This window comes from Enhydra lutris, unplaced genomic scaffold, assembly GCF_002288905.1.
Source record: "Enhydra lutris kenyoni isolate GAN:26980312 unplaced genomic scaffold, ASM228890v2 scaffoldscaffold35, whole genome shotgun sequence".
NCBI lineage: Eukaryota > Metazoa > Chordata > Mammalia > Carnivora > Mustelidae > Enhydra > Enhydra lutris.
In genome coordinates, this window is record NW_019154119.1 from 806974 (window position 1) to 830362 (window position 23389).

Below are 23389 nucleotides of genomic sequence, written 5' to 3' on the forward strand. Positions count from 1 at the left end.
CTTCCTACCTTCCTTCCTTCCTTCCTTCCTTCTTTCTTTTTCAAGATTTTATTTATTTGAGAGAGAGACAGACAGAGAGAGAGAGAGAGAAGAGGAGCCCTGAAGAGGGGCAGAGAACAGTGACTCCCCAGTGAGCAGGGAGCCTGAGGTGGGACTCCATCCTAGGACTCTGGGATCATGACCTGAACTAAAGGCAACTGCTTAACAGACTGAGCCCTTCCCCACCTCCAGCCCCCAGGCACCCTAGATGTGAAATTCTTCGTTGAAAAATTTTCTTCCTTTAGCACTTCAAATGTAGCATCCCATTTTCTTCTGGTTTGCATAGTGTCTGAGAAATCTGTTGTACTTATTACCTTTGTCCCTCTAGGTTTTTGTTTTGTTTTGTTTTGTTTTGTTTTTTACTGGCTGCTTTAAAGATTTTCTTCCTTATCACTGGTTCTCAGCAAGTTGATTGGTGACTGTTAGGGGTGTGTGTTCATTTTGCGTAGGGTTTACCAAGGTTCTTAGACCTGTAAGATGGGGTTCTCATCAAGTTTGGGAAGCATCCCAGATATAAGGGAACGACTTCAAATTAGGCAGATGGGACAGTGTGCCTTTCATTGGAACAGCCATTAGCACAGGCAGGAGTGGATGGGGGAAGGAGTGGGGCTCCTGAGGCAGTGACTTGGCGCTAAGAGAGAGGATAAAGAAAGAGCCAAGGAACGGTGTGGTGTGGAAGGCTGGGGTGGAGACTGAAGTAGGGACGGGAGGAGAAAATTAATAGGGATAAAGTAATCCCTACTAGAGGTGGGACAGGAAGATGGAAGAATGATGCAGGAAGAGAAGGTCAACCTGCAGGAGAGAACCAGGTCAAAAAAGACCGAAGAGATTAAAAGGGCACACATCTTCGGAGAAAGGCAGCTAAGAAGGTCTGGATACTGATTCAGAGAAGGGAAGAAGAGATAGATAATGTACGAGTGGGTGAAGGATGAGAGGAGGGTGGAAAAATGGAAGAAAGAACCACAACTGGATGTTCAGAGCACAGTAGCATCCCCAGTGGCACCACTACGTGTAACCTGACTCGTCAGCTCCGGGAGTGGGGAGAGGGCGTCAGGGGGCAGAAACCGTGGACTTCAGCCCGAGTCTGGGGCGGCTGCCGGGGTCCCGTGTTGGAGAAGAGGCAAGGGCGGACTGACAAGATCACTACTCCTAGTCGCAGTCCTTGCTCGTGCACCCGCTTTTAGGGGATGTGCCTCTTTAACTCAGGCGGGAGGCCCAGGGGCGCACCCAGCAAGGCAGAGAGAAATGGCGGAGCAATGAGGGCCCTGGGGGCCTAGTGGGTTAGTGGGAGCACTGGCTGAGATGTGGAAGGTGCATGAAGCCCGCAAGCAGAAGGGCTGGCGGGCGCGGGAAGTGCCTGGATGCTTGGCCCAGGGTCGTAAGAAGGATGCAGGGCTGAGCGGACCGGGAGTGAAGGAGCGTAGGGAAGCGGAGGGATTGGGGAGATCCAGGCTTGGAGTGGTCTGAGCTGGAGACTGCGTGGCGGCCGCCCAGGAGTGTTTTGGGGGCGAGAGGTCGACCCCGACTAAATCGTCCCTGTGGCTTTTCTCTTCTGATTTCCTAGTCCTAGAAGCTGCGGCATCAGAGGGCGATGGGTGAGAACAGGTCTTCGAGGGGCAAAGGGGAGACCAGCGGCAGGCGGTGGAAAGGGCGGGCGCCGGCAGAGGGGCGGATGTGGTCTAGTCCCAGGCGGGGAGGGAGGACCCCAGGACACGTTTTTGGCCCTTGGATCCTTCCCCACGCCTCCGCTGCCTCCCCAAGCGCCAGCCGAGCGAAACGGGCACTGATGCAGCGCCAAGCCAGGGCTGGCCGGGCCGAGCGAAAGCGAGATGGAAGGGCGGGAGCCAAGGCCGAAGGGGCGGACGCAGGGTGGCGTCTCGCGCCCCATAAAGGGGCCGCGGAGACAGCGCTCTCCTCTGCACGAGCGGCAGCCACCGGCGGGGAACACGGCGCGATGCCCCTTCCCTGCCAGCAGAGCCCGGTGCTGGCAGGCAGCGCCACTCTGGCCGCCCTGGGGGCACTGGTCCTGTACCTGGCGAAGCCCTCCGGCTACGGGAAGTACTCGGAGAGCCTACTGCCCACCGCTACCCGCCTGCCCTCCCGCGCCGCCTGGTTCCTGCAGGAGCTGCCCTCCTTCGCGGTGCCCGCGGGGTTCCTCGCCCGGCAGCCGCGCTCGCTCTTCGGCCAGCCTGCGACCGTGCTCCTGGGCCTCTTCTGCGCACATTACTTCCACAGGTAGCGTTTGTTCCACGCGGGCGCGGCGCCCGGCCAGGTTCCCGGGGTCCAGGAGCGCGGCGCACCCGGCATCGCAGACCGGAGCGCGGAGCCGCGTTCCAGGGTAGCCCGCGGCGGGGCAGGGCTGCGGGCTGGACGCCGGCCAGGAGAGAAGCCGTCGTGGGGCAGATGCCTCCCGCACTTCCCCAGCCCCGCGCTCCTCTCCCGCCGGCTCCAAACGCTCTGGCTGCTGCGGGGAAGGAGATGGAGCGGGAGGAAGACTAGCCGGCCGGCTCAGGCTGGGCAGACTGTTCTCCTCCCCAATTCCGCCCGCGCCGCGACACCTGCGGCGGCTTGCCATCTCCTTTCCATCTCCCTTCCATCTCCCTTCACCTTTCCTTTGCAGGGCGGGGTCAGGCTGGTTCTGGGAGCCCGAGAGAGTCCACGTCTGGGCATCTCTCGGAGAACACCCGGCTCAGACGGTCGAGAACTTAATCTTTGCGGTTCGGAGGGAGGTGGGCAGAGTCTGACACGGACTCCCACCGTGGGAGAGAGAACGGGATGGGAACCCACGGGCCTGAGCGAGAACCCTACTTCTCAGCACCCCTCCCCGCAAAGGCGCGGCGCTCGCCACCAACTCCTCTGCCTGGCCGGTTCCCTGGGACTTAAGCGGGAAGGAGTCGAAGTTAATGTAGAAATCAAATGCTCCTAATTTAAGAATCCCAATCAAGAATCCAGGACAGCTTTGCCTTCTGGTCTAAGGAAAGACTGGAAAGAAATCAAAAGCTCTAGAAGAATGACTGTAGACCCTCGAAAAAGACTCCCAGGGGAAGGGAAGAATACCTGAGTGTAAGTCGCCTGTAGTGTCCAGGCAGTTGTTGTAGCCCCAGTGTAACCGTGTGAGATCTGTGTTGATGTTGCCTGCTTTGTAGACTAAGAAACCGAGGCTGAGTGAGGGTCAGTGACTGAAGGTGATGCAGCTAGTGCCCAGCCACGTTCCAATCTAAGCCCGTGAAACTCCACCGTTCAAGACGTGTTCATCGCCTTAAGCAGGCAGAAACTCCATGCAAGAAGAGTCTATGACAGAGAAAAGTTGCCACACCAAGTCAAGAAGAACCAGAAGCACAACCTTATTTTGAGTAGAGAATTTCCAAGATCAAAAGATCTAGGAAATCTAGATTAGAAATTAAGGTAAAGAATGCTGGCAGCTGAAAGGCACCGTTCTTTTTCATCAGGATGCCTAATTTCAGGAGAAGTTGTAGAGAAACAAATTTTAACCTGTCTTACCTTCTGGATCTTCTTTATTGGTCAAGATTTCATATTTATGCAATGTGAACCAAAATTTCATTCTTTTAAAAAGATGAGTATTGGCAAGCAATAAGAACTAAAATTTCTGAAATGGGTGTCCTTTCTGCAAATATATAACAAAAGTCTGTTGTGGACAAGGTGCAGTCTTAATGAACAACCATATTATCTTACCCAGATTTAAGTGGCTTAATTTGTACAGAAAAAAAAAAATATGTTGGGTGCAGGAATTAAGAGACTAACTTTTCATTTCACAGTTTTTGGAACCAACTTTTGACAAAAAACATGATTCTATCAGACTGTTAGTTTTATCTTAAAATAACACCTGTCAGTACCATAAACAGTATTTTTATGAGGTCATTTCATCTTAAAGTAATGATTAGTGTTTTCTGATGGTCCTATTAACATAATTTTCAGACTTGTTTTTAAAATTAAAAGTCACTGTGTACAATAAATGATGACCAATCAGTACATTAAAAAAAAAAAAAGAAAACAACCAAGGAAGTAATTACCCATAAAATGAGTATCAACATACTGTCCATCTTCTTCAGAGGAAAATTTAAAATGTAAGTTAAGGATTTTGGGATTGATTCTGACTGAGGGAAAATTGCCCACTGAATTTAACTGTTTCTGAGACATGAAGATGTGATGTTTGCCCACCTTTCCCCCTTGTGTGAACTCTTTTTTTGAGGCCACTGGAGTACTGGATCTGTTATTTTGAGTGCTTATGGGTTATTATGCTCTGCTGAACACTTTTTGTGAATTATCTACTAATTCTCATACCAACCTATGTAGATAGGCACTATTTTCATCTCCACTTTGCAGGCGACAAACTACAGGGAAGAAAGGTTAAAAAATCTGCCCAAGGTCACACAGTAACTTGGGGAACCATGGTTCAGACCCAGGGGGTTTGAATTCAGATCTCAGGCTCTTAGCTACCAAGATAAACTGTTCTATACTTTTTCTTGCCTCCTTGTCTTTGCCTTTTAAAAAAACTATATTTAGGCTTAAAATTATTATTTTTTTAATTCTGAAAATAATAAATGTGGACTTAAGAAAAAGAAGAAAATAGAAAAAGTAGGAAAACACTCATAATTTCAACACCTAAGTATATCAGTGGTTAATGTTTTGGACATTTCCCTCAAGGCTTTGATTTTTCTTAGTAGATTTTTATACAGGCTTGTCATATTGAATATATTTAGTTTTGTTCTGCTTGGTTACCTAATATTTTTTAATAAGTGTTTTCTTTCATTATCATTAGAATCTTTGTAAGTACAATCTTAATGTCTGCATATGATTTCATCTCATGTAAAAACAATAATTTACCTATCCATTAATTTATAGTTGGACATTTAATTTGCCCCCTTATTTTGTAGGGGGGAAGCTAGGTTAAAGTGCATTTTTGCAACCTAAATTCTATTCAGAAGTTAGGTGTGTTTTTCAGTTGAGATTTCCAGAAGTAGTTCAAAGCCTATGAACATTTTTTTTTGAGGCTTGAGGAGTCGTGTGGCTTGATAAATGAGGGTACATTAAGAAAAAAGCATCAGGCCCTCTTCTGTAAATTGCTGTGACACAGAGACCAGGATGAAGAGACAAGGGATCAGGAAGAAGGCTGGCTCAGGTGTGGCTTAGACTCTTGCAAAATGTCCTTTCAGGACTGTTCAGAACAGCAGTATGTTCTGTTGGATAGTAGTTAAAACTCTGCGCTTTTCTCTGTACAAAGGTGCCTCCCCAGAATTTAAGTTCCACAAGGCCAAGGATTTTTGTGTCCTCTCTTCATGATTGTGTTCCTAGTGTATAGAAAAGCACTGGTGCCTAATTAATACTCACTACATTTGTTGAATGCATGAATGAATTCTACCTCTGACATCGGTACAGGCGGTTGGATTATGGGAGAGCCAGTGATTACTTAGAAATCACCACTGAGATTGCATGGCTAGGTCAACTGAGATAATTCTCCTCCCTTCAGAATCTATTGTTGTGAATGTTCGGATGGTCTAGCCACATGAAAATGATTGCTGTGTAAGCATGTTGTCTAATCCCACTGCCAAAGTTGTTCGAAGTCAGAGTTATCTCTTGTTAGCCTTGCCTGCAGCCCTGGAATGATCCTTTGCTAACACTCTCTGATTGATTTTCATTTTCCCAAGAAGTCTTTGTGTCTTGTGCAATGACCATCACACCACCTATGCCTGTGGCAGTTGATGTCTCTTTCAAGACTTGGATGTGACCTTGGTATTTAGCTGAAGAAGGAAAAGAAACATGTTTTCACACAAAAAAAGGAGATTTTATTGTGAAAAGTTGCTTGCGGAGTGACTTTTCATGATGTGTATCCCGAAGCACAGTGTAACACACACGTTAAAGTTGGTCTAAATTCAGATCTTTTCTGGGGTTTAGATGTTGAAACAGATGACATTTCCTAATTAGCCAAGTAAAATGATGGCTTCCATAAGATGCATTTTTGCTTTATTGGGTAGTTCATTCTCCAGCAGCATGAATTCTTCCTTATTCTTCAAAACTCAGATCAGGATCACTTCCTCCAAGAAGCCGTCTCTGAATCCCTTCTCTGCTGTAAATCCAGGTGTGATACCATTCCTTGGGCTTTCATAGCAGCCAGTGTGGCCTTCTAAGATACACTTTACACTTGGGACCGTAATTATCTGCTCTATGGAAACTCCATCTTCATCTGTCCACCTCCTCATTTTACAGAAGTAAAGCACCAGGAGGTTTAGTCAATTAGGGGCAAAAAAGAGGTTGGAATTTGAGTCCCCTGATGCACCTCGTCAGTGCTTCTCCAATCTCGTAAGAGATGCCGATGTCTGAACTATTCAGAAGTAATCAAACCTCATGAAGGAAACAAATGGATGGTTGCCCGAGGAGGAGGTGGGTAGTCAATGGGCAAAATGAGTGAGGAGTGAAGGGGAATGGGAAATATAGGCTTTCCCTAACAGGATGACTAAGTCACGGGGTGGAAAAGTGCAGCACAGGGAATACAGTCGATGGTATTATGATAGCATCATATGGTTACAGACGGTAACAGTGTGGTGAGCATAGCCTAATATATAAATTTGTCAAAGCACTATGTTGTACACCTGAAACTAATGTAACATTGTGTGCCAATGATACTTAAATTAAAAAAAGAGAGAGAAATGTGTTTTTAAATATAAAACAAACTCATAAAAACTAAACAAACAAACAAACAAAACAAACAAAAAATCCCTCCAAAAACCTCATGAAGAAAATTATTCATTGGCTAAGAATCAGAATATTGACTGATGCTTATAATGGAAACCACCTAGACAAATTTCTTTTCTTACAGATTGAGATGCAGGATGAGCCACATTCTTGTGGTTGCTTAATTATGTGTTAAGGACATTATGAGGCTTAATTTGATCAAGTAGGATTAACTGTAAGATTCTTTAGCATGAGGGTTAGCAAACTTTTTCTGTAGAAAAGCCATACAGAGGCATACAGAGAACTACTGTTCTCTGCTACTGTAGCATGAAAGCAGCCACAGATAATATATGCACAGATGAATGTGGTTGTGTTCCAATAAAACTTTATTTACACAAACAGGGAGTGGGCACTATTTGGACTATGGCCCACAGTTCTTGCCAGCCCCTCCTTAAGAAAACTGTGAATGGCATAGCTTTCTAATTAGTAAATTGATGCATTCCTGGCAGTACTATAATAAAATTTTGTTAAATCCTGTAACAAAGCAGTGGGCCAATTCTAGAATATTTCTGGTCCATCTAAACAGGAAATTGGTAGTAACATCATTTTCTGAGAATTCTCAGGTTCTAAGTCCTTTCTCTAAACACTTGTGGGAAATAGAAGGAGTCTTGGAGTTTACATTCTAAATGGGACAACATCATGAGCACATCTTAAAAAAGTAGAGCTCTGTTTGCCAAAAATATAGACAAGCATTAGAGATCTTGGCCATTTCATTTATGCCACATTGAAGAAAAGCTGAAGTTCTTGCTCTTAATGTTGAAGTTCTTGCTCATAAAGTTCTACCATAATGTTGCTTAAAAAGAACAAATAAGATCAGGAAACAATGATCCAAATTGGTGAAGTGATGTGTATGAAGTCACATGGCTAGGAAGGAACAGAGTGGGGCTTGAACCCAGTGTCCTGATTCTTTCTCATAGTTCCACATGTTCAGAACCATGCTAGGTCCTGCGCAAGATACCAAAGTACAACACCTTGACCTCCAGGATGAAGGCAAGAAAGAATCATTATGAATCATTATGTGTTTATCATTCTTTCTGGTGTGAAAGTGGGTATTGGCAATGTCAATCTGAGAGGCATAGAGCAGGTGGGAGGATGCAAATTGAGGGGGACCTATAGGGAGCCATAGTCATGCCACTGAACATGCTGTCTGTGGTGCTTATCTGTGCTTGAGTGTGTACATGGACCAGAGGGCACTCCTCTCTCCCACCCAAGTTCAGAACCAATGGAGAGATAAACCTAGGAATGCAACAAATGACCACCCTTATTAGAGTTCTTTAAAGCTGATTTGGGGCAATGTGGCTTACATATGGGCCTCCTAACACTGTACCTCAGAAATACTCAGCAACACTCACAGCTGAACAACCTCAGGCCTTTCCCCGGGGGAGCTTGGTCTGAAAAAGACAGCTGAGTGAGAGATGGGCTGAGCTGCACACACCTCTTGAGAGGGGCTGCTTTTAAGTTTACCAATCAGGCAATTCACTTCTCCTTCCCTGAGGAGGAATGAGTGGGGGACAGTGGAAAGGCCAGGAGAGATACTCTAATGATGGGCCCTCAACCAGCAGGAGGGTGGGCATAAATGCTTTCTGTTTCGAGATGGAACAGAAAAGTTGTCTCCTTATGGATTCTTGCCAGAGCCTGGCAACTTGGTTCTGGAGCCTGGAGCCCCTTCCATTCCATTTTTGACTCTCTCCCACATATGGCAATGGGGTCATCAAAATCTGGAATCAAGTTGTTTAAAAAGTCGCCGTGCTCAACCCAAGATCCTTTAATAAGAGCTCAGCATAGGAGCTCTAAATTGAAAAACCCTCTGAACTGGGGCCAACAGTGCAATTTGCCTTCCATTTGGTTAGAGGAGGGGGAAAGGAAAGGGAAACCAATATTTATTGAGCTCTGGGTGTTCCAGGAATTATGTTACATGATTTACATTGGTTATCTTATTTTGTCTTTGGAGACAACCACTATCATTAATGCTATTTCACAAAAGACTGCACTCCATCTGACGACAGTGATTGGTAGGGGTGAGGGGGAGTGATGGGCTGGCACTTGAGCTGGTCCTCAAAGCATGTTCTATCCCACACTTGGGGGTGGGAATGTGATGGTCAGTCAGGAAAAGGGGCCTGATGACCTATGACCTACAACTGCCCAGTGCTTCAGATACTCTAACTTGGAATGCCTCTCTTCCTTTTAATACCAAATGTCTTTTGAATATATGCCATAATAGCCAATCCTACTATCCAAACCTTAATCAGGTTCCATGACCTTTTTAAAGCTGTTCTATTATATTTGGGTTATGTGTTCAAGGCTGATCCTAGAAGTTAGCATGAAGAAAATAGGTAATATGCTTTTGACATTTTTCTATCTGATGTAAAACACCCTGTGTTCCTTTTCTGAGTGTTGTGTCTATTTCTCTCTCATGTCCCTATCTGCTCTCTTTAACAACAGTACAGTGCCTCACTTCAGTCTCTCAATGAATGTTCTTTACTTGCCCAAAGTTACATATCTGATAAACAAATCTAAGTATTAGAGAATTGGATCCTTTGTTTTCATATTATTGAGTTTTGAAAGTTCTTTGTATATTCTGGATACAAATCCTTTACCAGGTATATGCTTTGCAAGTATTTTCTCCCAGTCTGTGTGGCTTTTATTTTTCATTCTCTTGACCATGTCTTTTGAAAAGCAGAAGTTTAAAATTTTAATGCTATCCAATTTTTCTATTTGTTTTTGTGCTTTTGATGTCATATCAAAGAAATCTTCACCTAATCTTAGGTCACGAGGGTTTTCTCTTAGTTTCCTTATAAAAGATTTATAGTTTTGGGTTTTACATTTATGTATCTGATTCACCTTGAGTTAATCTTTTTTATATGGGGGAAGGGCAGAAGGAGATGGAGAGAAAGAATCTTCAGCAGGCTTCATGCCTCACATGGAGCCTGACATGGGGCCCAGTCTCACAATCCTGAGATCATGACCTCAGCTGAATTCAAGTCAGACACCTAACTGACTGAGACACCCAGACATCCTGAGTTAATTTTTATATAGTGTTAGAAGTATGAATCAAAGTTCTTCTTTTGTGTATGGATATCCATTTGTTTCAGTATCACTCACTGAAAAGACTTTTCTTTCTTTAATGAATTGCTTTTGCATCTCATGGTATGAACAGATACTTCAATAAAGAAAACATAAAGGCAAATAGCATGAAAAGATGCTCAACATCATTAGGCATTAGGGAAATGTAAATGAAAGCAAAATGGGATACCAGTATGCAACCACTGGAATGGCTGAAATTAAAAACGTCTGACCATACTAATTCACCTACATCATTGACGGGAATGTACAATGGCAATCATTTCGAGAACACTTTGACAGTCTCTTAAAAAATTTAAACATAAATCTACCATATGACCTAGCCATTCCATTGTTAACTATTATCCCAATAAGAATAAAAGCGTATATTTATACAGAGATTTGTATGCAAATGTTTGTAGTAGCTTTAGTTGTGGTAGCCAAAACCTGGAAACAACCCAAATGTCTGCCAACAGGTGAATTAGCAAACAAATTGTGTTGTATCTATATAATAAAATATTACTCATCAGTAAAAATGAATTAACTATTGATGTGTGCTACAACATGGGATGAAATTCAAAATACTCGGTAAAAGAAACCAAGCCAAAAAGAGCACATGCTTTATGATTCCATTTTTTTAAATTCTGTGAGCTTGAAACTAACCTAGAGTACATAAAGTATCAGTGGTTTCCTAGGGGAAAAAAAAGGATAGAAATGGGATTATGGAGGGTATTAGCAAACTTTTGGTGGTGATGGATATATTCATGGTTTGAAACCATGATAGTTTCAAAATTTATCAGAGTTCATATTTTGAATACATGCAGTTGGTTATTAATTATGCCTGAGTAAAGATTAAAAAATACTGTAGGTGGACTAGTGAGAAAATTATATGAATATGTGGCCCTGTGTCACTGAGAATTGCTCTACGTTTTTGTGAGGCTAATCTGGCAATGTTTAATAATAGCTGAAAAACTGTTCACTTTTTTGTTTGTTTGTTTTTTGGCTCAGGAATTTCATTTAGGGGAAATTCTCAAGGGAAATAATCTAAAAGAAAGAAATCAGTTTATATAAAGTTACAGTGTTACTATTCAGAACTGTGAAGCAGTGGAAGTTATTTAAATGCTCTATAAATAGGTGATAATAATATGATGGAATATCATGTATAGTTAAAAATATTAGTTTTTTGGATGTATGATAAAAATAAGTATATAAAATCCTTTAGTGAAAAGAAGAGCATGTAGGTGTGCCTGGGTGGCTCAGTCATTAGATGTCTGCCTTCAGCCCAGTTCATGATCCCAGGTCCTGAGATTGAGCCCCACATTGGGCACCCTGGTCAGTGGGGAGCCTGCTCCTCCTCTTCCCTCTCCCCCTGCTTTGTTTCCTCTCTCGCTGTCTCACTTTCTGTCAAATAAATAAATAAATAAATAAAATCTTTAAAAAAAAAAAACAAATTGTACGTGTTAAAATATTTGTTAAAAAAAATAGCACATAAAGAGTACACTCTGAAAAATCCACATTAACGTGTGAGTTAGTATTGGTAATGGTTGGAATACAAAATGATGGAAATAGCTGAAACTTCAGGTTTGTGTTTTTCTTTTTTTTTTTAAGAGTCTGATGTGGGGCTCGATTCCAGGACCCTGGGATCATAAGCTGAGCTGAAGGTGGGTGCTTAATGGTTGTGCCACCCAGGCACCCCTTTTTAAACAAAATTAAAAAACAGATTTTATTTATTTATTTAAGAGAGAGAGGGCATGAGTTGGGGGGAGAGGCAGAGGGAGAAGCTGACTCCCTGCTGGGGGGAACCCAACATGGGGCTCTGTCCCAGGCCCCTGAGATCATGACCTGAGCTGAAGGCAGACACTCAACTGACTGAGCCACCCAGGTGCCCCAGTCAGTGATCTTTTAAAGAGGTTTAAATAATAAAAAACTTATGTATTTACCCATGTAGTTGTCCCTTCTGATGCTCCTCACTTTTGGGGACTGATCCATATTTACATCTGGTGTTATTTTTTATTTTGCCTGAAGAACTTTATTTCTTTCAGAACAGTTCTTTTAGATTTTGTATATCTGAAAATGTCTTTATTTCCCTTTGTTTTTGAAGATATATATTTCTAGGATATAGAATTCTAGAATGACAATGGTCCTCTTTCAGTGCTTTAAAGATGTAACTCCATTGTCACCTTGCTTGCATTGTCTATAAAAAGAAATCTGTTGTCCTTCATATCTTTGTTCCTCTGTACAGGTGCCTTTTTATCTCTGTTTACTTTTAGTATTTCTTTCTCATCATTGATTTTGAGCAATTTATTATATACTTTGGTATAGTTCTCTTCACTACTTTAGTGCTGGGGTTCTTTGAACTCCTTAGATCCTTGGATTTAAGGTTTTCATTAAAATTGGACTATTTTTATACATTATTCTTCATTTCCCTGCTTTTCTCTCCTATTGTTCAGAAACTGTGATTATATATCTATGAGGCCCACACATGTATAAAACCATCCCAGAGCACACTGATGCTCCTGTCATTTTTTTTAATTCTTTTTTTCAGTGTATTTCATTTTGAGTAGTTTCTATTGCTATGTCTTCAATTCATAGTCTTTTCTTCTGCATTATATTATCTTGTTGATTCCATCTGGGATATTTTCAATTCAGATGTTGTAGTTTTAATCAGTAGAAGTGTGATTTTGGTCTTTCTACTGTCTTCCATGTCTCTACTTAATTTTGTGAACATGTGGAATGTAGTTATAATAGCTCTTTCTTAAAAATTGAAGTCCTTCAGGTGTACAACATAGTGATTCAACCAGTTCACACATTATGCTGTGCTCACCACAGTGTAGCTACCATCTGTCACCATATAATGTTTTTATAATACCGTTGACTACACTCCCTATGCCATACCTTTTATCTCTATGACTCATTCATTCCAAAACTGGAATAATCATAATTTCTATTTTTTTTAAAGATTTTATTTATTTATTTGACAGACAGAGATCACAAGTAGGCAGAGAGAGAGAGGAGGAAGCAGGCTCCATGCCAAGCAGAGAGCCTGATGCGGGACTCGATCCCAGGACCCTGAGATCGTGACCTGAGCCGAAGGCAGAGGCTTAACCCACTGAGCCACCCAGGTGCCCCATAATTGCTATTTTAATGTCATTGTCTGCTGATGCTAGCATTTGTATCATTTCTGTGTCAGTTTTGATTGATTATTTTTCCAATTATGGTGAATGTTTTCCCACGTCTTTGCATGCCTGATAATCTTTGATTGGGTGGTCAGGTGTAGCTTCTTGTGTGTTAAATATTTTTGTATTCCTATACATATTCTTGAGCTTTACTCTGGGATGTAGTTAAATAACTTGGAAATAATTTGATCCTTTCAGGTCTTGATCTGATTTTTCTAAGTGGTTTTAGAAGAGTGCTAGTAACAGGGCAAATTCTTTCCTATGAGATAAGGCCTTTATGAATATTCTAACAAAGTCCCATATATTATGACTTTCTACTTCTGGCTCTTAGGAAAGGGATCTATTCCTGACCATATGTGAGCACTGGGCACTGTTCCCTTTAATCCTTGTCCGTCATCCTGTCCTTACATAAGTGCATTAATTAAGGCTCTGCTGAATACTTGGGAAAGATCCTTTGCAGGTCTCTCTGTATTGCTCTCATCTTAAGTACTCTGTCCTGAGACTTCTAGATGTCTTGATCTAGAATCTCAGTTGTGTTTCCTCAGTGCAGCAAGTCTTCAAACTTCTGAGATCCCCTTCCCTGAAAAGGAAAATTCTCTCAAAGAAGTAACCTGGATCAGTTGTTATAAAGCTTACATTATTTTTGTGTGTCTCTCAGAGAATCTTGTCTTTCATTGCCTGATATTCAATGTTGTGTAAATCATATTTCATATAATTTGTCTTCTTGTTTTGTATTTTTGTTGTTCAGCCTGGAGGGTAACTTGTTACTCCATCCTTGGTGGAAACAAAAGTTCCTCTGATGGGTTTTGGCATTTATCTTTGCTAATTTGATCATTTGTAGTGCTTGTTGACATGTTGGTTTTAGTAACCTCTGCTTGTACTCAGTGTTATTATTTTGAAGCTCATTGGCTTGTGTTTCTAAACTTTCTACCAATTTGTTCAGAGTGTTTCTGTCTTAGCTAAGGTTGTTATAACAAAACACCATAACTGAGACACCTGGGTGGCTCAGTTGGTTAAAGGTCTGCTTCAGCTCAGGTCATGATCCCAGGGTCCTGGGATTGAGCCCCATATCAGGCTCCTTGCTCAGCAGGGAGGCTGCTTCTCCCTCTACTTGCTGCTCCCCCTGCTTATGCTCTCTTTCTCTCTGACAAATAAATAAATAATCTTAAAAAAACCCCACACCATACTCTGGATGCTTATCAACAATACAAAGTTATTTCTCACAGTTCTGGAGGCTAGAAGTCTAAGATCATGGTGCTAGCAAGGACCAGTTTGGGTGATGGCCCTTTTCTGGGTTTCAGATGACTGACTTCTTATTGTATCCTCATGTGGTGGAAATAGGATGTGTTAGCTCTCTGGCCTCATTTTGTAAGGGGACTAATCCTGTTCATGAAGGTTCAATCTTCATGACCTCATTACCTTCAAAGGCCCCATCTCCAAATACCATCACATTGTGGAATAGATTTCAACATACGAATTTTGGGGGGACACAAACATTTAGTCCCTAACAGTTTCCTTTTTTTTTTCCCATTATAAACCTATTGCTTTTTCTGTTCTCTGGATTAATGTACAATGACATTTAGGTCCCATGTTACAAGTCTCTAAACTTGTGGTGAGCTAAGCATGATAGGAGAATGGTGGCTTCCTTTACAGGAGTTACATGGCTCCATGTCACTGTTGCTGGCAAGGTGCCCTAAGACTTTAAGGTGGGAGATATCAACAGGTGCTTATGAATGACAGGTCTGAAACTTTCACATGGTAAATTCTGCCACAGAGACCTCAGAAGTGAATTTTTCTTTTTTCATTAGTGTGAATAATGGAATGGAGATGTAGGAGGAAGATGTACTGAGGCAGATCCAGCTTTGAAAATTGTGCCCTTTGATCAGGGCTACTTAGTCCCAGGACAATATTTGTAGAATATACATAGAAAGTAGAAACTTCTCAGAGGTTCTCAGAATGATGGCATATATAGGCCTCATTGTCACATGGCTATATAGAACAGTTTTCAAACAACAAGAGAAGCCCTATAAAGCTGGTCTGCAGTATGAATCCAAAGAGCTGGAATTAGAAAACCAGAAATTTCTTCTTGCAAACAATGAGAAATAGAGACAAATTGCAGCTTAGAGAAATGATGTGTTTGTGTCCAACAGTGGAACGTGCCTTGCCCTGAGCCTACAATAATAGGCTTACTGAACTTTGCACTTGAAGCTGAAAACCACTCCATGCACCATTTACAATTTATTTATTTGGTCATGAGCAGTTAGGATGAGTGGTTGAGCTGGTGTGTCTATACAATGCCCAAATCCACCTCAAACTGATCAACTTAAAGAAAAAGAAAAGTTAAACTAGTTATTCAAATTAACCTATCAGTTACTCAGGCCAACAGGTTGATTTGATTCTCTTTGTGTTTTTTACCTTTGAGGGTATAAATAGTGGTCAGTGGTAGTATGTCTCTTGTAAGAGGTAGTAACTCAATGATGATTATCTTTCTATCACTCAGAGGAACACTCAAAATTCCTTAAAACTTTGGTAATTCATCATATATTCAGATTGAACTTCTGTGTAGGGGCAGGAAGAAAGAGAAGGGAGTTCCAGGGTCTCCCAGTACAATCAGGACATAAATATAAAGATATAAAAACACATAAATAGAATAACTTAAAAACAGTTTGCTATATTTTAGGTCTTCATGAGCTAATCATCTCAATGTTTTTCATAATTTAAATAGATCTGCTGGATCATGACCAGTAGATAATTCAAACCAGATGACATTCTGCTGGACATTGACAATGGAACCTGACTATCCTCACTTATAGGGTGTCAGAGCAAGATGAGAAGAAGTCACAGTATCCTTGGGGGAAACGTTACATTGAATCTTTCCCATGCTATGGCCCTTGATATGAAATGGTCAGCTACTCCCCTGCAGGGGAAAACAATGTAGTATTATTGAATTGGGCCTTTCACTAGGTTTGGCAATCTAATTTCTCTCTGTAGACATAGCTTTTGGAGAAGCCAAACATCTCGTCAATGCTAACTTGAAAAAAATTAGTTAAATCTACAATTGGAGGTTATTATGTCCGTGTTCTTTAGCCCTGGCTGCACATTAGAATCATCTGGGAGAACCCTTAAGAAATGCTGATGTTCAGGATTCTATGCTGAAGATTATGAACAATTTGTCTTCAATGTGCTTCTTCCTCTTTAGTGCTCCTAAAGCCCTTTGAGTGATTTGAAAGTGCGACCAGAAATGAGAACCTCTGATGTAGACAAATGCCTATACAACTGACTGTTTTTTTTTTTTTTTTTTCCTCCTACATAGCCACTGCGGTAGGGCAAAGTACTCAAGAGCATAAACTCTGGAACTAGATCCACCTGGACTTAAATCCCAGCTCTGATATTTCATAGCTCTGTGACCCTGAGCTGCTTAATCTCACTGTGCCTCAGTTTCCTGATCTGCAAAATGGGGTAATAATAATATCTATCTCCTGGGGTATCTATAAAGATTAAATGAGTTAATGTGTACAAAGAACTTAGTAAGCACTATATAAATATTAGCTCTGTTGTCCTTGGTTGGTATTTCCCTATCAAATGTCTGAACTGAAATTAATTTCAGTGGCCTAATATTATTCTAACAAGATGTATTATTTCCCTGTAGCTGCTATAACAAATTACCACAAAGTGGGTGGCTTAAAATAACATAAATTTTTTCTCTCACCATTCTAGAGGCCAGAAGTCTGAAATCATGGTGTCAGCAGTGCTTTGCTCCCTCAGGAAGCTCTAAAGGAAAATCCATTCCTTGTCTCTTCTGTCTTCTGCTGACTGTCAGCATTCCTTGGCTTGAGGTCACATCTCTGCTCTCTGTCTTCATATTGTCTTCTTTCTATGTGTCTTTCTTCTCTTTTTCTGTCCCTTTCTTGTATAAGGATACATGTGATAGCATTTAAGGTACACCAAGACTGTCCAGGATAATCACCTCAAGATCCTTAATTTAATCACATCTTTTGCCATATAGCACAATCTTCACTCTTTTGTTATAAAGTAATATTCACAAGTTCTGGGGATTAAGGCATGGACACATCTTTTCTAGGGGCCACCATTCAACCCATGACACAAGGTCCATAAAAAATGTAAGCTTGAATGGGATGCATCACTAACTCATTCCATGTTTAGTCACCTTTGCTTTTGGCCTGCACATCCCACGCTCTAATATATCCCAAACCATTATTTACAATAATAGGTATCATCTTTGTATATACAGACAAGTGACTGTTCATTGTCAGGGTTTGTTATTTTTTGGGAAGGGCTCCAGGAAGTGAGCCAAGGATTCAGAGGACTAGTTGGCCCAATGCCTTTGGCATGCAGAGAGGCTCCAACAAGGAAAGAACCTCTTGGTGGGTTCTACTCTGAAGGGAATAATTGGGGGAAAATTTGTTTTATGATTAAATGCAACCCAAAACCCTCACCAATTCTGGCTTTATATTTGGAAAAGTCTGATGCTTATTTCAAAAGAGAAGAGTGTGATTGTGCTTTAATCAGGTCTCTTTCAGTTCCAAGTGACAGAGAAGTCAATTCAAATAGGCTGAAGTAAAACTTGAATTTATTAATGCTCATGACTGAAAAATTCCAGCTTTAGGTCCAGATTGATACAGTGGTTCCAAAGATACCTTTAGAACTTGGTTTCTCTCTCTAGCTCTTGGCTCTGCCTTTACTGGTTCTGTTCTCAAAAAGGGTTTCCTTCAGTGGTAGCAAGACTGTAGCATCTAAGAGCTTGTATACTCTCTGATCTAGGACATGTGGAGAAGGACACTTCTCAAAAAAATGTAAGCAAAACCTTATTGGGGTTTTTTGAGTCATGTGCCCATCTCTGAAACAACAAGGTTTTGATTGGCTGAGGGACCTGGAGATTGGTCTGAAATTCTTACCATTCAAGTGCTTTGCTTGATTTAAAGCAGTACAGTTCCAGAGAGCCAGGTAAAAGATCAAAATAGATCCAAAGGAGAGACAACACGGAATCCTGCATTCTTGACTGCTCCTTGTCTGCCCTTGTGGAGGGGATGAGCCAAGTCACCTTGGGAGGTGTTTCTCATTGCCACATGCAAGGCAACAAAGCAAGACTGAGAAAAATGTCCTTTCACATTCATTTGAGCATTTTTTCTCACTACTTCTCCTGTCCTTCATGTTCCCTGGAGGTATCCAATGACAGGGAATCTCCACATTAAAAAACTCCATCTAGGGTTTTCCTTTTCCCAAGTGAGTCCAGTTTCAAAATGATATATCTCCTTCATAATCACAATTCTCATTTTCACAGTGAAGTTGATCTTAGGTAGGGCAAGTGCCACCTGATTTGATTAAAGCATTGCTGTGAAGTGTGAATGAGTGACAGCCTCAAATTTCTTTCAGGGGGGTAAGGTTTAATCTTCAATCTTCTATTTTGTTTTAAGAAAAAAAAATTGGGGGGTGGGGAGGATAACTTGTGTCACATTTCTACTCCTCTAAAATCAGTTGCAAATGTAGTCACAACAGGTTCTAACTCTGCTTCTGAAAGATTGTTGGCCATAGGTATTAGCCATCATTTAGAAGGTGACAGGGAGTAGAGCATCCTGAGGGATTGGAACAAAAGAATAGTGGGTTTCATTAAGAGAATTGAAAAACTGTCAAGATTGGGAAGTTTCCAGGAAAAAGAAATCTTCTGGGGTATGACCAAGCAGGTCTATGTTACGCATGTTCTGTATCTTGAGATCCTGAGAGAAAGAATGAATCAGGAGGAAAGGCCCGCATAGGGGGGATATTATGTGAACAGACACAAAGACTAAGGCACAAAGACCAGTTTCACTGTTTTTCTTATGCTGGCCCTCAGCTTTATAGAGAGAAACTGATATATTCCCTTGGTTGGGGGAAAGAAAGAGTCATTAAGTTCTAATATGTATCAGTTCTATTCAATTATACCATTTAATTCTTCCAGCTACCTTCTGAGGTTGGCATCATTATTATCCTCCATTTATTAATGGAAAACCAAGGTGTGGAGGAGTTCAGTTGCCAAGGTCATTGTGGTAGTTTTTAAACATATTTTTAATATGTCCACACATAATTTTGATGCAATTTCCTTGAAAATATGATGCCGAATCACCCTCTCTTTGAATGGGGGCCAGAATTTGTGACTTACTTCTGACAAATACAATGTGGCAAAGTGATGGTATGTGACTTTTGAGACTAGGTCACAAAAAAAGGGGAGCTTCTATTGGCACTCTATCTTGGATTGCTTGATCTGGGGGATGCCTACCACAATGTCATGAGGATACCCAAGCTACCCTTTGTTGAAGTGAATGTGGAGAAGGCCCATGTGTGGAGAAGATGAGGCCACCTGTCCATACCTAGCCCCCACAATCCAGCTATTTGAATGAGCCATCTTGGAAGCAGATCCTCCAGCCTCAGTCAGACCTTTTATGATTGCAGCCCTGGTCAATACCTTAACTGTAATCTCATGAGGGACCTTGAGTCAGGACTGCCCAGCCAAGCCACTCTTAAGTTCCGGACACATAGGAACTGTAAGTCAAAGCACATGTTTATTGAGTTTTTAAAAGATTTTATTTATTTATTTGACAGAGATCACAAGTAGGCAGAGAGTCAGGCAGAGAGAGATGGGGGGAAGCAGGCTCCCTACTGAGCAGAGAGCCCAATGCGGGGCTCGATACCAGGACCATAGATCATGACCTGAGCCAAAGGCAGAGGCTTAACCCACTGAGCCACCCAGGTGCCCCTTTATTGATGTTTCTAACCATTAAGTTTTAGGGTGATTTATTGTGCAACAGTAACAAATAACTAATGTGTTTTGGAAGTAGTACATCCACCATCCATTTTCACCTTGCCACAGTTATCCATATAGAAACAACCAGTTGGTTCTATATACTTAGAAGTATATAAAGATAGCAGATATGTGCATGAAAAAATGTTCACATCTTTAGGAAATGCAAGGTAAAACCACAATGAGATATTATTGCAAACCTATCAGAGTGGCTAAAATAAAAACTGACTTACCTTTAAATAAAATGTCTCTTCATGTTTTTCATCCACTTTATAATTAAATTTGTTTTGTTTTTAATATTGAGTTTTGAGAGTTCTTTATATGTTCTAAATTCTAGTCTTCTGTAAGATATGGGGTTCCCCCCCAGACATGTAGCTTTACTTTTCATCCTTTTAACAGGGTTTTATGAAGACCAAAAGTTTTAAAAGTTTTGATAAAGTCCAGTTTATGATTTTTCTTCTTTTATGGATGGTACTTTGGTGTCAAGCCTAAGACCTCTTTGCTTAGCCCTAGATTCTGATAATTTTCTGGTTGAAAGGCTATCTTTTGTCCATTTAATTGCTTTTGCACCTTTATAAAAATTAGCTGGGCCTATTTGTGTAGGTGTATTTCTGTGTTCTCTGTTCCATTGATTTATGTGTGTATCTCTCCACCAATACCACACAGGTTTGATCACTGCTATTGTGCAATAGATCTTAAAATATAGTAGGCAAATTTCTCCCACTTTATTCTTTTTCAGAATAGCTTTAGTTATTGAAACTCCTTTGCTTTTCAATATAAATTTTAGAAGGATGTTTTCTATATTTATAAAAAAATCTTGTTAGAATTTATAGGAATTTTACTACCAATTTGGGGAGAATTGACATCTTAACTACGTTGAGTCTTTCAATCCATGAACATAGTATGTCTCCATTTATTTAGCTCTTTGATTTCTGTCATTAATGCTTTGTAGTTTTCACCATACAAGTCCTGTACATATTTGTTCTGATTTGCACCTAAGTATTTTATTTTTGAACTATGTAAATATTATTTTGTATTTTTAATTTCAGTGTCCCTATGTCCATTAATAACATAGAGAAATATAACTGAATATAGTGTATCCTATAAACTTGCTGAATTCACTTATTAGGAGGTTGGGGTTTTTTTTTTTGTATATTATTTAGGATTTTCTATAGAGACAATTGTCATTTGCAAACAGGGACAGTTTTGTTTCTTCCCTTCTGATGTGTTTGCTTTTTTTTTTTTTTTTTGCCTTATCTTATTGACTGACTAGAATTTTCAGCATTTTGTTAAATAAGAGTGGTGAGAATAGACATCCTTGTCTTGTTCATTATCTTAGAGGGAGAACAGTCATTGACCATTCAGTATAATGTTCCCTGTATATGTGCTTTATTAAATTCAGGAAGCTTTATTCCTCTTTTCTGAGTTTTTATCATTATTGGGTGTTGAATTTCATCACATATATGTATTTTTTACAATGACTGATATGATCACAATATTTCTCTTTTTGTTCTGCTAATATAGTTGATTCCATTGATTGATTTTTGAATTTTGTTTATTTATTTGTCAGAGAGAGAGAGAGAGAGAGAGAGTGCACAAGTAGGTAGAGTGGCAGGCAGAGGCAGAGAGAGAAGCAGGCTCCCCCCTGAGCAAGGAGCTTGATGTGGGACTCGATCCCAGGACCCTAGAATCATGACCTGAGCCAAGGCAGTGGCTTAACCAACTGAGTCACCCAGACGTCCCTGATTTTTGAATTTTGAACTAGTCTCGCATCCCTGAAATAACCCCAATTACTCCTTCTGCACGATTATTTATATATATTGCTGAATTCTATTGCTAAATTCTGTTTGTTAACGATTTGTTAAATATTTTTCTGTTCATATTTGTCAGGGTTAGTGATCTATAGTTTTTTTTTTCTTTGTACTATCTTTGGCTTTTGTATCAGGGTGATACTAGCTTTATAAAATAAACAATTATGTAGAATTGGTGTTAATTCTTTAAATGTTTGTAGAATTCCCCAGGGAAATCATTTGGACCTGGGCTTTTTTTTGAGGGGGAGTTTTAAAATTATGAATTAAATTTACTTAATAGTTATTGGGCTATTCAAATTACCTATTTCATTAGGGTGAGCTATGATAGCTGTGTTTTTCAAGGATCGGTTCATTTCATTTAAATTGTCAAATTTATGCATGTAGAGTTCCTGGTATTTCTTTATTATTCTTTTTATGTTTGCAGATTCTGTAATGGTAGCCCCATTTCATTCCTGATTGTGTCTTTCTCTTTTTCTTTATTAGTCTCTTTAGAAGTATGTACATTTCATTGATCTTTCAAAAAATAGGTCTTTGTCTTATTTGTTTTAGTTGTTGTTTTAATGTTTTGAATTTCACTGATATCTGCTTTATCTCTTTTTTTTGTAGAATTTAGATCTTTATATGTTACCTAAAATATCACATACATATTAGACAGTAGAAACATATTAGATAGTAGAAACTTACTGGATGAGAAAATACAGTCCTGAAATATTCTACCTTAACTCTAACCAAGGTTGTATGCTATGAGAAATTTGAATTACAGTATTTTTAAAATGGAGTATTTTTTTCTCTCAGAAATAATATCTTCCCTACAATGAATTTCCAAGTGACAGAAATGTCTTACAATACAAACTTCACTCTAAGGGAGCAGTGAAACATACATAATGGGGTGGAGGAAGACAACATAGGCCTGAAATAAGACATTTATGCCAAGCTACTAGAGTACCAATATCCTATGCCTATGTGGCAGCTTTACAGTACACAAAAGAACTAAAATCTCTGACAAATCCACTGACTTCAGACTAGGAGCATGCTTTAAAAAAAACAAGCTTAAGACTTCATAACAATGTAAATGTATCATTATGCTAAGATCAATACTTTGACACAAGTAGGTCACACTTAAGCACAGCATTTCCCAAATGATTTCATGGAATTATGACCTATTAACATGAGCTAATGATATGGTCTATTAAAAGTTATTACTAAGACACATAACAAAGAATTATTTGGTCAAAAAATTTGGGAAATGGTAGAATTGAGAAGGGTTTCTTTTACAATAGAATTTCTTTTTTTTTAATTTCTTTTCAGTGTACCAGAATTCATTGTCTATGTACCACACCCAGTGTTCCATGCAATACATGCCCTCCATAATATCCACCACCAGGCTCACCCAATCTCCCACCCCCCGCCCCTTCAAAACCCTCAGATTGTTTTTCAGAGTCCATAGTCTTTCATGGTTTGTCTCCCCCTCTGATTTCCCACAACACCCTTCTCTCCATCTCCCCATGTCCTCTGTGTTATTTCTTATGCTCCACAAATAAGTGAAACCATATGATAATTGAGTATCTCTGCTTGACTTATTTCACATACCCTCCCCAATGTCCATAACCCCACCACCCTCTCCTTACACCCCTCCCCTTGGCCACCCTCAGTTTGTTTTGTGACATTAAGAGTCTCTTTTGGTTTGTCTCCCTCCCAATCCCATCTTGTTTCATTTATTCTTTTCCTATCCCCCTAACACCCACCCCTTGCATCTC

General features: G+C 40.5%; 1 protein-coding gene across 1 annotated transcript in view; it reads left to right on the plus strand.

Annotated features, from left to right (window-relative positions):
• The first annotated feature begins 1993 nt into the window (after positions 1-1993).
• The window catches only part of LOC111154190 (steroid 5 alpha-reductase 2), a 44122-nt gene continuing 22726 nt past the window's right edge, over positions 1994-23389 (plus strand). Inside the window, exon 1 of the mRNA XM_022513641.1 lies at positions 1994-2274. Coding sequence (XP_022369349.1) covers positions 1994-2274 — 281 coding nt within the window. The remainder of the gene's footprint in view (positions 2275-23389) is intronic.